The 14,556-nt window shown below is 40.4% G+C and overlaps 1 protein-coding gene across 1 annotated transcript in view; it reads right to left on the minus strand.

The window, feature by feature from the left end:
* SRPX2 (sushi repeat containing protein X-linked 2) overlaps positions 1-14,556 on the minus strand; it is a 48,989-nt gene that overhangs the window by 11,667 nt on the left and 22,766 nt on the right. Inside the window, exons 8-9 of the mRNA XM_045817578.1 lie at positions 12,180-12,359; positions 11,700-11,833 (exon numbers count right to left, since the gene is read on the minus strand). Coding sequence (XP_045673534.1) covers positions 11,700-11,833; positions 12,180-12,359 — 314 coding nt within the window. The remainder of the gene's footprint in view (positions 1-11,699; positions 11,834-12,179; positions 12,360-14,556) is intronic.

A 14,556-nucleotide genomic window follows, 5' to 3' on the forward strand; every position in this document is an offset into this window, starting at 1 on the left:
AATAGATGGGGCCAAATAGTTTTTCCCGATACGTAACCCTAATGACAAAGACTGGGAAAGGGGAGTAAAAGGAAAACTTTATGTGAATATGTGGCATAGGGGGCCAATTGTAGACATGTTTATTGTAAAGGTCAGAGAAGTACAAAACCCTGCTCTAAGTACTGTCTATCACATCCAATCAGACATAGAAGATCAAGAAAAGACACTAACTAGAGACATGGAAGATCAAAAAGCAGTAGGACCTTTCTCTTGGATAAAACTTATACAGCAGGGGATGCAGCTACTTAATATGACTAGTCCAGACAGCTACAGTGATTGTTTCTTATGTGCATATCTTAACAGGCCACCACTGACTGCGATCCCACTGCAACAACCCCTCACTATTTCAAAGACTCAGATCCCAGAACCCTTTTCTCTCCAGGGTGTTCCTCTATTCCAGGACTCATCCATTGAAGCGCTGGAGTGCTACGGGCCACCTGTTTTCTGCAGTCAGACATTGCCATCCTCCGGATCCATCACCTGCCCACCAGGAACTTTCTTTTGGTGTAATGGGACTCTCTACCGGTCGGTAAATCATAGTATCCCAGCCCCTTGATGTCTTGTGGCCTTGGCCCCCCAGCTCGTCCTATATCAATCAGGCGAGTTAAGTACCCTGCTCGCCCAGGAATGTCAGAAGCAAGCAGTCTTCCTCCCCTTGATGGTCGGGTTAAGTTTCACCACTTCACTTATCGGAACGGGATTGGGGAGTACAGGACTAGCAGTCAGCCTCCAATCCACTAAGGAGATCCGAGAAGAATTAAAACAAGCCATGGAGGCCTCTGCACTATCTATGGCCTCACTGCAGAGGCAGATAACTTCCCTAGCTCGGGTGGCCCAACAAAATCGGCGGGCACTAGACTTACTCACCAAGGAGAAGGGGGGCACTTGTCTTTTCCTACAAGAAGAATGCCGTTACTATGGCAACGAAAGTGGAATAGTGGAGGAGAATATTGGCAACTAAAGGACATTCGCCGGAGATTGGAGAGCGTCAACTCCCCCGATGGAAACTACTCCTTGTGGCAATCAATCCTTTTTCTTATTTTGGCTCCCATTTTAGGCCCGCTTGTCATCCTTTTCCTTGCATTAACTATAGGACCCTGTTTATTGCGCACAGTAGTGCAACAGATAGAAGCAACGGTGACCCGATGAGCTGCCGCCAAAATCCTTACTCTCCAGAGACACCACTACCAGAGGTTACTGCCAACTGAAGTGGAGAGTGAATATGCAGATTACAAGATTGATGCTAGAACAGACACCAGTGCTGTTTAGCATCAAAGGGGGGAATGTGGCAGGAAAATAAAGTAGAAAGTCTCACAAAGGGGCTTTCTACTCTTTGTAACACCTGCAAGTTTTGTCAGGACAAAAGCTGGGTAAAAGTTATTTTTAGGTAAGAAGCAGGCTAATAGAGTTGCTAGGTAATGCTATCTCAAGGCCGAAATGCTGATCTTCATTCCGCTTCTGCCTCTGTATACTCCCTTGCTTTAGCAGAAAGACCCCCCACCCCCTTCTTTGCTCTGTAACAAATATTTAAAGGAACTGCGACGAGCCTGGGTTGGGCTCAGAATTTGGGATTCTCCTCTGAGCCTCCCCGGGTAATAAAGTTTGTGCTTCATTATCTTCCCCTCGTGTGTGAGTGACATTTATGCAACAGTTGGAGATGCAAGGCCTGTTTAAAGGGCCAACACACAAGTTTTTATTTGCAGCCACTTACCGGGGGCTCAGGCGGAGGCAGGGGCAACATGGAGTAGAGATGCTTGAGGAGATATTGGGGACAGAAGTTCTGGGGACAGAACTAAGAGATTAGCCACTGAGATTCCTGTGCTGAGTCATCTCCCAGATGGCAGCAGCCTTTGTGCTCAGGCAGACCATTCCTCTCTGAGCAACAGTAGTCTGAGGGGGAAACAATAGCCCTGACCCCAGGAGGGTCTCCACCCTGGCCCTTTGGTGCTTAAGCCTGACTACTGAGTCCTAGTGACCAGATAAATAACTGAAGGAGACAGCCAGAGACAGTAGATCACTGGCAAAGGAAGGGCAGAGTGGACTAGAGAGAATTGAAGAGAGACTGGGGATGGAGGCTTTGAGGAGAGAACTGAGAAAGTAGCCACCTGGATCTGGTGCTGAGTCAACCCCCATGCACAGTAATCATCCTGCTCAGGCAGACCACTCCCCTCTGAGCAGCAGCTACCTGAGGGGAAACAATAGCCCCCACCACAGGAGAGATTTGGCCTTGCCCTACAGTGCTTAAACCTGACTGCTCAGTGCAGAGATACTATATTAACAATTGAAAAAGACAGCCAGTGACAGCAGATCACTGGAAGTATGGAACAGGCTGCCTAAGGTCAGACAGGGTCAACATGTGACATCACCAGAGGCTGATCCATGTAGGAGACCGTTCTGCATGGCGTGGGCCCAGCTCCCACTGGGAGATGCACAGGACCCACACCCATGGAGAGGTTCTCCCATGGGGAATCAGGCCTGCAATGTGCCTAGGCCACTATCAGTCTTGCTTTTTGCTAAAACCCCCCTCACCCTGTACTGAGGACATTTACTGCAAAGTAACTTCCTAAAATCCATGCTAAACCTTCCAAGGATGAGTGTAACTGGTTTAACCACTTTTGCCTTTTCATTTGCAAATATCCCTCTTCTGTGATGCGATTAGTGGTATTGGCTCCTTTATTTTCTGTAAAAGGTAACCACCTAAAGCGAACCTGTGTATAGTAAATGAGGACCATCATGTAATGGACAGAGAAACCCAATAAAGGCCTGTCATGGCAGAGGCCATGGCTTTTGCTCCCCTGGAGAGAAAAGCCATGCTGTCCCTTTTCCTCCACCAGACTCGGTAGTCCCTGTGAATGTCTCATTTCATCCATAATGACACAGACACTGCAGGCCGGTGTCTGCATTAGATCCAGAAAGAAAACACACACACACACACACACACACACACACACACACACACACACACAAACAGGGGTAAATACAAGAGAAAACTGATATGGAAGCCATTGTGGTCTTCATGATTTGCAGTGTTTTCTTTCCTGCATAGCATTATAACATTCATTTCTTGTCCAGCGAATTTGTATATAAAAAGTCACTAGATTTTATACTATAGTGTATTTCAATTCACATATTTTACCCCTCTCTTCTCTTAGCTGATCTTACCTTTTTCTTTCCTTGCAATATTCTCATTTCAAATTTGGCTTTCTCTCTATTTACAACTGGTTTCCATTCTACACTCTTACTATTTCTTGCCTGTCCAGACACTCAAAATGAATTCTCTTGTCAAGGGTCATTTCACATTCTTTTGCCCAGCTATTAAAATACCCATGTTCTCTCTACACCTGTAACAGACTTTGCTAGTTGGTTGTGGGTAGGGTAGTTGTTGCATTGTTTTTTCAGGGTTATGTCCAGAGCATCACTAATGCTGTATTTCAAATAACAAATTTTACTGGACCCCTCTGTTGGGAACCGCCCTGACTGGTATCAGAAGCTGAAACCCCCGCCTAGGCTAAGGCTAAGGGAACACCCTTGGAACTGTAAGCCAGCAAGGAGACAAAAGCTTATCTTCCTGGCAGGAATGCTGCTTCTGCTGCTTTATTCATAACTGAACCCCAAAAAGCTTGGTCGGTTAGCCAAAGACGGGTAAGATTCCCCATGGGGGGAATGACCTAAGACAGGCATGATCACTTTGGGAGGCCCCCAAAAGAAGGACTTGGGGGGCTGCAGCAAAAGGGGGTGATGGACCCTGGCTCCTCGGCTTTGACATAGCCTGAGTTCTCAGCATCTGGGAAAAAAGCCTCCTTGTCTCCCAGTTGCCTTAGTTCCCTTGCTCCACCTAAGCCTGAAACAATGACAGGGTGGTGCAGCTTGGTACTGAGAAGTGCGGATTCCCCGGGGTGATCAGGCCTAAGAAAGAACGTGTAAATTACTGTGAAACCTTCTTTGTTTAGAATGCTCTCAGTTGAATGAGAAGGGTCTTAGGAGGAAGTTAGTTTGTTCCTCAGTCTTACAGCTCTTTGACCCCCAACTCAATAGACCGGCAAAGTTCTTTGTTTTCTATGGTTCCTTACTTCCCCCTAATGAGTACTGTACTTTACCTGAATTATTATGCAGAATGAGCCCAATAAAAGCAGGTATGGACTGTAAATCGGCGCGCTCCTCACTAAAAGGGGTGGCCATTTCGTCCCTACTTCTCCACAGAAACTAGTTTGTCTCTGTGCATGTTTTTTCTCGCGTGTTTATCGTCGAGCCATCCACAGCGTTCCGTGATCACTGCTGGCCAGTGACCCACGTGCAACACCCCTCTCCTACTCTTTTTTTTTACTCAAATTTTTATTCTGCTGTCTTAGCCTGTTTCTTTTTCTTTTTTGTCTTCTTTCTATTTCTCTTTAATCTGACCTTTTATTTTTCTTTATTATCCTTTTTTTCTTTTCCTTTACATCCCAAATTTTAATTTTTCCCTCACTTTGCCTAGTTTTTGTTCCTCACTCTTAGCATTCCCTCCCCTTCTATCATTACAAAATCACTACCCAAGCTCATGTAAACATCTCTTAGACTTTTCTTTGTTTCTCCCCCTCCTTATTCCCATACCACCTGTATCGATTTTAGCTCATTTGTTGTCAATAGTACTCCAGTGGATCTTTCTCTTCAATTTGGCTCTTATATTTGTATTAATTATTTAATAACATCTTCCTTCTTTTTTCTTTCTCTCTCTAACTTTATTTTATTTTATACTATTATAATTTCTGTTTAAATCTAATATTATACACTTCTCATACTCCAATCCACACTCTTCATTCCCTTTCTTTATTCATGAGGTAAATTTTATGTCCACTCCTCCCATTGGTCCACCTCCCAATTCTTATCAGTCCTCTTCCCTCTACCCTCTCAAAATCATTTCTCTTTCAGTAGGTCATCTCATATCCACACTCTTTTCTTATACTAGTCTAAATCTTGTTACACACGTATTAATACTGCTTCATTAGCTATTGATAGTGGCATTGTGGTGGGGGGAGTTATATTTTTGGGTGTGGATTTGTTTCTTGGGCTCTGCGGTTTTGTTCAGGCAGTGCCTGCACAATAGCACACAAGACGAGTTAGGTGAAGTGACTGTTAGTCAACCAGTAGCAAGGAAGGACCCACAAAAGAACAACCCAACAACAATCACAACCCAATTACATCCAGAAAACCAGTATAAAAGGAATAAAGCACATCCCAAGAACATGAACTTGAGGTGATCAAGGAGATTGAACCACTGTATCTCACAGGTCTCCCACCTTAAAAGTTCACACTACAAAGACAGAAAGTCAAAACAGATCAACTTAAGAAACAGAAGCAAACAATAAGAGTCCCACAAACAATGGGAAGACAAGGAAGCAACCCTCACTCTAAAGGAAAGGAGGAATCCTCAGAAAGATGTTAAATGAAATAGAGGCAAGTCAACTATCAGATATTGAGTTCAAAACAATGGTTATAAGGAAGCTCAATGAACTCAGTGCAGACTACCAAAAATGACAGGGAAATTACTGAAAACTATATCAGTATAAAAAAAGGACACAAAAACAATCAACAAGGGCCAAGAAGAAATGAAGAATACAATTTCTGAATTAAAGAACACAGCAGAAGGAATCAAAAGCAGGCTCAATGAAGCAGAGGAACAAATCAGTGAGCTGGAGGACAAAGTAGAAAAAAACTCCCCAAAAAGAACAAGAAAAAGAAAAAAAGAGTGAAAAGGAATGAAGAGGGGGTTAAGGGAAATTCAGGATAACATGAAATGAAACAATATCCATAAATAGGGATACCAGAAGGAGAGGAAGAGGAGCAAGGAATAGAAAACCTGTCTGAAAAGGTAATGATAGAAAACTTCCCTAATTTGATGAGAGAAGAAGCCACACAAGTCCAGGAAGCAGAGAGGGTACCAATCAAGAGGAACCTAAAGAGGCCCACTGCAAGACACATCATAATTAAAATGGCAAAATTTAAAGGAAAAGAAAGAATCTTAAAGGCAGCAAGGGAGAACCAGTGAGTAACATACAATGGAGCCCCCATAAGGTGAGCAATTTTTCAACAGAAACATTACAAGCCAGAAGGGAATGGCAAGAAATATTTCCAGTAATGAAAAACAAAGGCCTGCAACCAAGACTACTCTATCCAGCAAGGTGCTCAATTAAAATAGAAGGCCAAATAAGGAGTTTCCCAGACAAAAGATGGCTAGAAGAATACAGCTCCACTAAACTAGCACTGCAAGATATGCTAAAATGATTGCCTTAAGAAAAGGAAGAAAAACAGTGACAGAGAAAGGAACAAAGGTACAAAGGGAGGAAAATGGCAACGAATAAGTACCTATCAATAATAACTTTAAATGTACATGGATTAAATGCTCCAATCAAAAGACATAAGGTAGCTGAATGGATAAGACAACATGACACATATGCTGCCTACAAGAGACCCACCTCAGAACAAAAGACCTACACAGACTGATACTAAAGGGTTGGGAAAAAAAATATTCCATGCAAACAGACAGGAAAAAAAAGTGGATGTAGCAATTCTTATATCTGACAAAACAGACTTCAAAACAAAGACTATAAAAAGAGACCCAAAAGGACACTTAATAAAACTCAAGGGAAGAATCCATCAAGAAGACATAAACATGTAGAAGGGCTATTAATAATTATTTGTGAAGTGAAAAAAAGAAGACATAAACATTATAAACATAAATGTACCCAACATAGGAGCACCCAAATACATAAAGAAAATGTTAGAGAACTTCAAGAAAGATATAGAAAACTTTCACTTATACTAGGTGATTTTAACACTCCACTCTCAAAAAAGGATAGATCTTACAAGCAAAATATCAGAAAAGATATTGCAGCATTGAACAATATCCTAGATCCAATGGACTTAACTGATACATACAAAAACTTTCATCCCAAAGAAGCAAAATACACATTCTTTTCAAATGCACATGGTTCATTTTCAAAGATAGAACATATGATAGGATACAAAACAAGCCTTAACAAATTCAAGAAAATTAAAATCATACAAAGCATCTTCTCAGACCATGAGGGCCTGAAACTAGAAACCAAGCCCCAAGGAAAAAAATGTAAAACACTCAACCTCATGGAGATTGAATAGCATGCTATTAAACAATGAGTGGATTAAGAATGATATCAAAGAAAAAATTAAAAAGTTTCTGGAAACAAATGAAAATAAACTCACAACAACTCAAAACTTATGTGACACAGTGAAGGCAGTCCTGAGAGGGAAGTTCATAGTGATACAGGCATACCTAAAAAAAGGTAAAAACATTTTAAATAAATAACCTAACCCTACATCTACAAGAACTGGAGAAACAACAACATAGAGAGCCCAGAGCAAGTAGAAAGGAGGAAATAACCAAAATCAGAGCAGAATTTAACAACAGAGAGACTAAAGAAACAATTGTAAGGATCAATAAATCCAGGATCTGGTTTTTTGAAAAGATAAAAAAATTGACAAGCCTTTAAGCAGACTCATCAAGAAGAAAAGAGAGAGGACCCAAATAAACACAACCAGAAATGAAAGAGGAGAAATTACAACTGACACCATAGAAATACAAAAGATTGTAAGAAATTATTACAAAGAACTATATGCCAAGAAATTTGAAAACCTAGGTGAAATGCACAGATTTATAGAAAAATATAATCTTCAAAACCTGAATGAAGAAGAGGCAGAAAGCCTGAACATACCAATAACAGCAGATGAAATCGAAGCAGTAACCAAAAAACTCCTGCGACACAAAAGGTCTGGACTGGATGGTGTCATAGGAGAATTTTTCAAAGGAGTTAAGGAAGAGCTAAGCCCTATTCTTCAAAGTCTATTCCTAAAATTCCAAGAAGACGAAAGTATCCCAAACTCTTTTTCATGAAGCCAGCATCATCCTAATCCCAAAACCAGAGAAAGACATAACAAAAAAAGAAAATTTCAGACCAATATTGGTGATGAGCATAGACGCTAAAATCCTCAACAAAATATTGGCAAACCACATCTAGAAATACATTAAAAAGATCATACACCATGATCAAGTGGGATTCATCCCAGGGATGCAAGGATGGTACAATAGTAGCAAATCAATAAATGTAATACATCACATAAACAAAAGGAAAGACAAAAATCACATGATCATATCAATAGATGTGGAAAAAGCTTTTGATAAGGTAAGCACCCATTTATAATAAAAACACTTAGCAAAGTGGGAATAGAGTGAACATTCCTCAACATAATAAAGGCCATATATGAGAGACCTACAAACAACATCATACTCAATGGGCAAAACCGAAAATCTTTCCCACTAAGATCAGGAACAAGGATGTCTACTCTCACCACTTCTATTCAGCATTGTATTAGAAGTCCTAGCCACAGTGATCAGACAAGAAGAAGAAATAAAAGGCAACCAAATTAGAAAGGAGGAAGTAAAACTGTCATTGTTCCCAGATGACATGATAGTGTACATACAAAATCCTACAGACTCTACTAAAAAACTACTCAGTCTAATAAGCGAATTTGGCAAAACAGCGGGATACAAATTTAATATTCAGAAATAGAAGGCATTTTTGTACACCAACAATGAAACACCAGAAACAGAAATCAGGGTAAGAATCTCATTTGCCAAAGCAACAAGATAAATAAAATGCCTTGGAATAAACCTAACCAAAGAGGTAAAAGACCTATACTCAGAAAACCACATAACACTGAAGAAAGAAATTAAGGAAGACACAAATAAATGGAAGCATGTCCCATAGTCATGGATTGGAAGAATTAACATTACCAAAATGTCTATACTATCTAAAGCAATTTATACATTCAGTGCAATCCCTATTAAATTACCAATGACATATTTCACAGATATAGAACAAAGACTTCAAAAATTTATTTGGAATGATAAATGACCCTGAACAGCTGTAGCAATTTTTAGAAAGAAGAACAAAGTTAGTGGGATTACCATACCTGACACCAAAATATATTACAAGTCCACGGTAATCAAAACAGTGTGGTACTGCCATAAATACAGATGCATAGACCAATGGAGCAGAATAGAGAGCCCAGAAATAAACCCAAGTCTCTATGGTCAGTTAATATTCGACAAAAGGGGAAGAATGATAAAATGGTCTAAAAATAGCTCATTCAACAAATGGTGTTGGAAGAGCTGGACAGATGCATGCAAAAAAAATGAAGTTTGATCGCCAACTTCAACCATACACAAAAATAAACTCAAGATGGATAGAAGACTTAATATAAGTCATGCCACCATAAAAGTCCTAGAGGAAAACATCAGCAGGAAAATCGCAGATATTCCACACAGCAACGTCTTCACTGATATGTCCCCTAGAGCAAGGGACATAAAAGAAAAAAAAACAAATGGGACCTCATCAAAATAAAAAGCTTCTTCATGGCTAAAGAAAACAGCATTAAAATGAAAAGAGAACCAACCATATGGGAAAAAAATATTTGCCAATGATAACTTGGACAAATGTTTGATCTCCAAAATATATAAAGAACTCACATGACTCCACTCCAGGAAGACTAAATAAATAAATAAATAAATAATTAAAAATTGAGCAAAATACTTGAACAGGCACTTCTCCAAGGAGGACATACAGAGGGCCCAGACACATATTAAAAGATGCTCAGCATCACTAGCCATCAGAGAGATGCAAATTAAAATCACAATGAGATACCATTTCACGCTGGTCAGAATGGCCATCATAAACAAATCAACAAACAATAAGTGCTGGTGGGGCTGTGGAGAAAAGGGAACCCTAGTACACTGTTGGTGGGAAAGCAAACTGGTGCAGCCTCTGGGGAAAACATGGAATTTCCTCAAGAAACTAAAAATGGAATTGCCTTTTGACCCAGCAATTCTGCTGCTGGATTTATACCCTAAGAATCCTGAAACACTAATTCAAAAGAACCTGTGCACCCCAATGTTCTTAGCAGCACAATTTACAATAGCCAAGTGCTGGAAACTATCTAGGTGCCCATCAGTAAATGAGTGGACCAGGAAACTATGGTACATTTACACAATGGAAATCTACACAGCAGAGAGAAAGAAGGAGCTTCTACCCTTCACAACAACATAGATGGAACTGGAAAGTATTATGCTAAGTGAACTAAGCCATGTGGTGAAAGACAAATATCATATGATCTCACCTCTAAGTGGAACATAATTAACAACAACAACAAAAACTGGCAAGCAAAATATAGCCAGAGACATTGAAATAGACAACAAACTGACAGTAACCAGAGGGGAGATGAGAGGGAAATAACATGGGAAAGAAGGGAAAGTGATGTAAATTAACATGAATGGGGGACCCATGGACGGATACAAGGGAAGAGTGGGATTGAGGGTGGGAGGTGGGCATGGGTAGAGCAGGGGAAAGTGGTGGTGGGAAAATGGAGACAACTGTATTCGAATGTCAATTAAAAAACGTTTTAAAAAAACTTTCAACCAAATTCAGAGGCACAGAGAACAGTTAGTAGTTGCCACAAACAGGGAATGCAGGGTGAGTGAGATGGATCAAGGTGGTGAAAAGGTACAAACTTCTAGTTATAAAATAAGTCATGGAATGGAACATACAGTATGGCTACTATAGCTAACACTACTGTATTGCACATTTACAAGTAGTAAGAGGGTAGATCTTAAAAGTTCTCATCATAAGAAAAAGTATGGTTATGAATGTTAAGTAGATTTATTGCGGTATTTATTTCACAATGTATACAAATATTGACTTATGTTGTACATCTGACAAGAATATAATGTTATATGTCAATTACATCTCAATAAAAAAAGATTGTCAACAAAAAAGTGAAATGTAAAAAAAAAAAAACAAAAAAAAAAAACTAGAATCCCTCCTGCCCCTGAGGTCAATCTGTGTTTGGAGTTGGCCTACTCCCATGTTCTGTGGAGTGTACTGTCACTTAATAAATCTGCTCTCTTTTCCTGCTATAAAAAATCATTGTACAACTCCCTAATTTTACTTTGAAATATCACTATACTTTTTCTTCTCTTCTGCTATGTGTGGTGGCTAAGAGTACAGATCCTGAAGTCAGACTCTCTGGGTTCAGTTCTCGATTAGTCACTTACAAGCCAGTGATTTGGGCGAATCTTTAACCTCTGTATGCCTCAGTTTCCTTACCTTTAAAATGGGGATAGTAATAGTACCTACCTGTTAAGTGTTGTTTTGAGAATTAAATGAATATGTGTAAAGTACATCCTTATATACTTGGTATCTATATGGTACTCACCTAAGTATTTGTTAATGTCATTATTCCTTGAAAACATAAACATAATTTAATGCCAATATTTACATTTGATCATACCTGTTTTATAAGTCTCTCTACAGTGCTCTGCCACATCCCTTTCTACTCTTCACCAAGCACCCTTCAAGTCACACCCACAATTCCAGTGCCCTTACTGTCTTTTTAGTGAAAACATAGCAATTTTTAAAAAGTACTAAATTTGTGTAGAGTTAAACTGATCAAATCCTGTCCACAAGGAGTTTGAAGTAGGGTTTGTGCTGCAGAAAGAGCAACTATTTGATTTGGAAGAGATAAGGAAATAATGGGGTGAGGTTAGGGAGTATATAAAGCAGTCAAGAACTAATTAGTAGAGCGAGTCTCACCTGCAGCATAGAGACCTGCATTTTGTAATATTGATTGGAGGGATCAGGAGCCGAAATGATGAGGAGGCGTTGTTTCTCATAGAACTGATCGAGAAGACCTGCAGCCGAGTTGACATTGACATTAATCTTCATAGCTAGGGCAGAAGCAGATTGCCATTTAGATTATGGACTCCTCCTTCACCCCAGCATGGGTAAAAACATCTTGAGGAATTCCAATCTTTCAGATTAACCCTTTTTGGTTGTTTCTCCCTTTTTTTTGAGAAAAATCCTGAAAAAATACTTAGAGATTTAAAACCCTTTGTCTTGGAGTAGGCATATTCTGAAGGAGAACACTGGCCCGTAAAATAAACTCATCTAAAACACCTCCCCATTCCCACATCATACACATAACTATTGAACTCATGTGTCATATAAATTGAGAGATCCTCCAAATTACTCTGATCAATATGTCTACTCTCCCCATTCCCTAATTTTACTCACAAGTACAAATGGGTGGTGATCCTGACCACTGGCGGCTAGACTGGCAGACACGGGAGGGGGTCCCTTGCCTCTCATAACCTCCATCACAGTGGTATTCACAGGTGGCACCGTAGTTGTTTCCCCCTGAGGTGCAGGTGAGGTAGCCATGCTGTGGTGGTTTCAGAGTTGGGCACCGTCTCACTGTTAAGGAGGAATTCAAGTTAGGGGCTATGGCATCTCATTTAGGAGAAATAAAAGGTTAAGAGGGTGCCAATGCTGGGTTTCCTAGATCAGGAGACCTAGAATGATCAGAATGACTGACTTCTTCATGTTTCCAATGGCCAGGAACACAGCCGGAATGTTCTTTTACTAAGGAATTAAATCTGAAATGTAGACAAAGATGTTCACAAAATCTGGAAGCACAAGTGAGTATACATACTGTCATCAAAAGACTTCATTTATCTGTGAAATAAATTTTGCCATTTTTATTTTCAGACTTTGTGTACACCCTACATAAAGATGACCACCTTATAAAATTACTTTTAACATTAAAAAATAGGAGGAGACTTAAATATCCACCAGTGGAAGAAGTGTTAAGCAAATTATATTTTTAGAAGTACATTATTATGCTATCATTAAAAATAATCCTGGAGAGTGAGCGCTTCTGGCTGCCATTCCTGCAGTGCTGACTTCTCAGTGTTGCTGTAATTCTGTGTTCTTTTGCCATCATGAAGGATGCAGCTGGCTTTCTACAGCAGAGCCAGAGCTCCGGCCCGGCCAGGCCTCCATGTGGTACCATCTGGAGGAACTCTACATGAAGTTGTGGCATCAGCTGAAACTTCAGATGCTTGATGTTGTGCAGGAACCATGCTTTGCCCAAGGAGTTGGTCTCATTAAGCTTTATGAAAACTTCATTAGTGAATTTGAACATAGGGTAAACCCATTGTCCCTGGTAAAGATCATCCTTCATGTGGTCAGACACATGACAGATCCTAATGTGGCTCTTTTCTGGAGAAGACCCATGAGAAAGTGAAAAGTAGCAATGAGGTGGTGATCCTGTGTAAAACTGCAATTGGAGCCCTAAAATTAAACATCAGGGACCTACAAGTTACAAAGGAAACAATCAAGGATGTCAAAGAGATGCTCAACAACCTCCTAGGTGTGACATCAGTGAACAGCTGTTTCTACCACTTGTCCAGTAAATACTACTAGATGATCAGGAACCATGCTACAAAGATGCTCTTTGGTTCCTGGACTGTGTTGACATTGAGGACCTTCCAGTGCTGGAGCAGCAGGAAAGAATGTTCTGTTCATGTTGGGCCTGGAAGGACTGCTTGGTGAGGGAGTGTTCAACTTCAGAGAACTCCTCATGTGACTTGGCCCTGCAGGTGTGCTGTGGGGCCTGCAGCCTCCAAGCCTCTGGGTGCAGGGAGAGGGGAGTGAGTCCCCTAAAATAACAGTGCTGAGGTGCCTGCCCCTCACCACCCTCCTGTCCCTCCTCCACCACGTACTTCTCTGAGATTCTGTTTGGGTCTCAGTGTCATGACCCCTCTTCAGAGGCCCGGCCAGACCACCTGAGCTGAAGTAGCTGCTCCTTCATTGCACATGCTGTTCATGGTCTGCATGCTCATCCACTTTTCCTACTAGAGTGTGAGCTTGTATGGGGGGGGGAAAGAAACCCTGGAATTATCTTCTGGCAAGCAGTCCCTTGTAGTCCAGGCTCCCCCACTGGGTGAATGTTCTGGAAACCCATCTGCAGTGCACCAGCTGGCATTGTTGTGAGAGGTTGCATTTGGCTTCAGTGAAATTTTTTTGAAGACTCTTTCAACAGTGGAAAAAACATCTCCATAGGTGTATTGCATTAGAAAGACCACACAATTTTTTTAAACTAAATTCCTAGTGTTTGGGATCCCCCTTCGAATTTCTGGTCCAGTATGTGTCTCCAGCTCCAAGTACTGTTCAGGAAATGAACAGTAACTGTAGAAAACTACCACACAGCCTTACCTGAGCATTGAAGGCTTCTTCTTATACCATATATTATTGATACTAAGAAAGTTTTAGTATAGGGGTACTAATACCTATATTTTCAGAGCCAGTATTAATAAAAATGTCTTTATTAATCAGTAAAAAATATTACTGAAAGGCCTGTAAAGAACATAGGAAATTGTGTTATAATAAAAAGTTTAAAAAGGTGATCTGATTGATAATGGATATATATTATGAGTCAACGATATGTTTTTTTAAAAGTTTATGAAAAGACTGGAAAGAAAATACCAGGACTTCTGGTCAAGATGTCAGCATAGGTAAACAAGGCTCACCTCCTTGCACAACCACATCAAAATTACAACTAAATTATAAAACAACCATCATTCAGAACCACCAGAAATCGAGCTGAATG

Source organism: Phyllostomus hastatus, unplaced genomic scaffold (assembly GCF_019186645.2).
Source record: "Phyllostomus hastatus isolate PE091 unplaced genomic scaffold, TTU_PhHast_1.1 phas_scaffold_28, whole genome shotgun sequence".
NCBI lineage: Eukaryota > Metazoa > Chordata > Mammalia > Chiroptera > Phyllostomidae > Phyllostomus > Phyllostomus hastatus.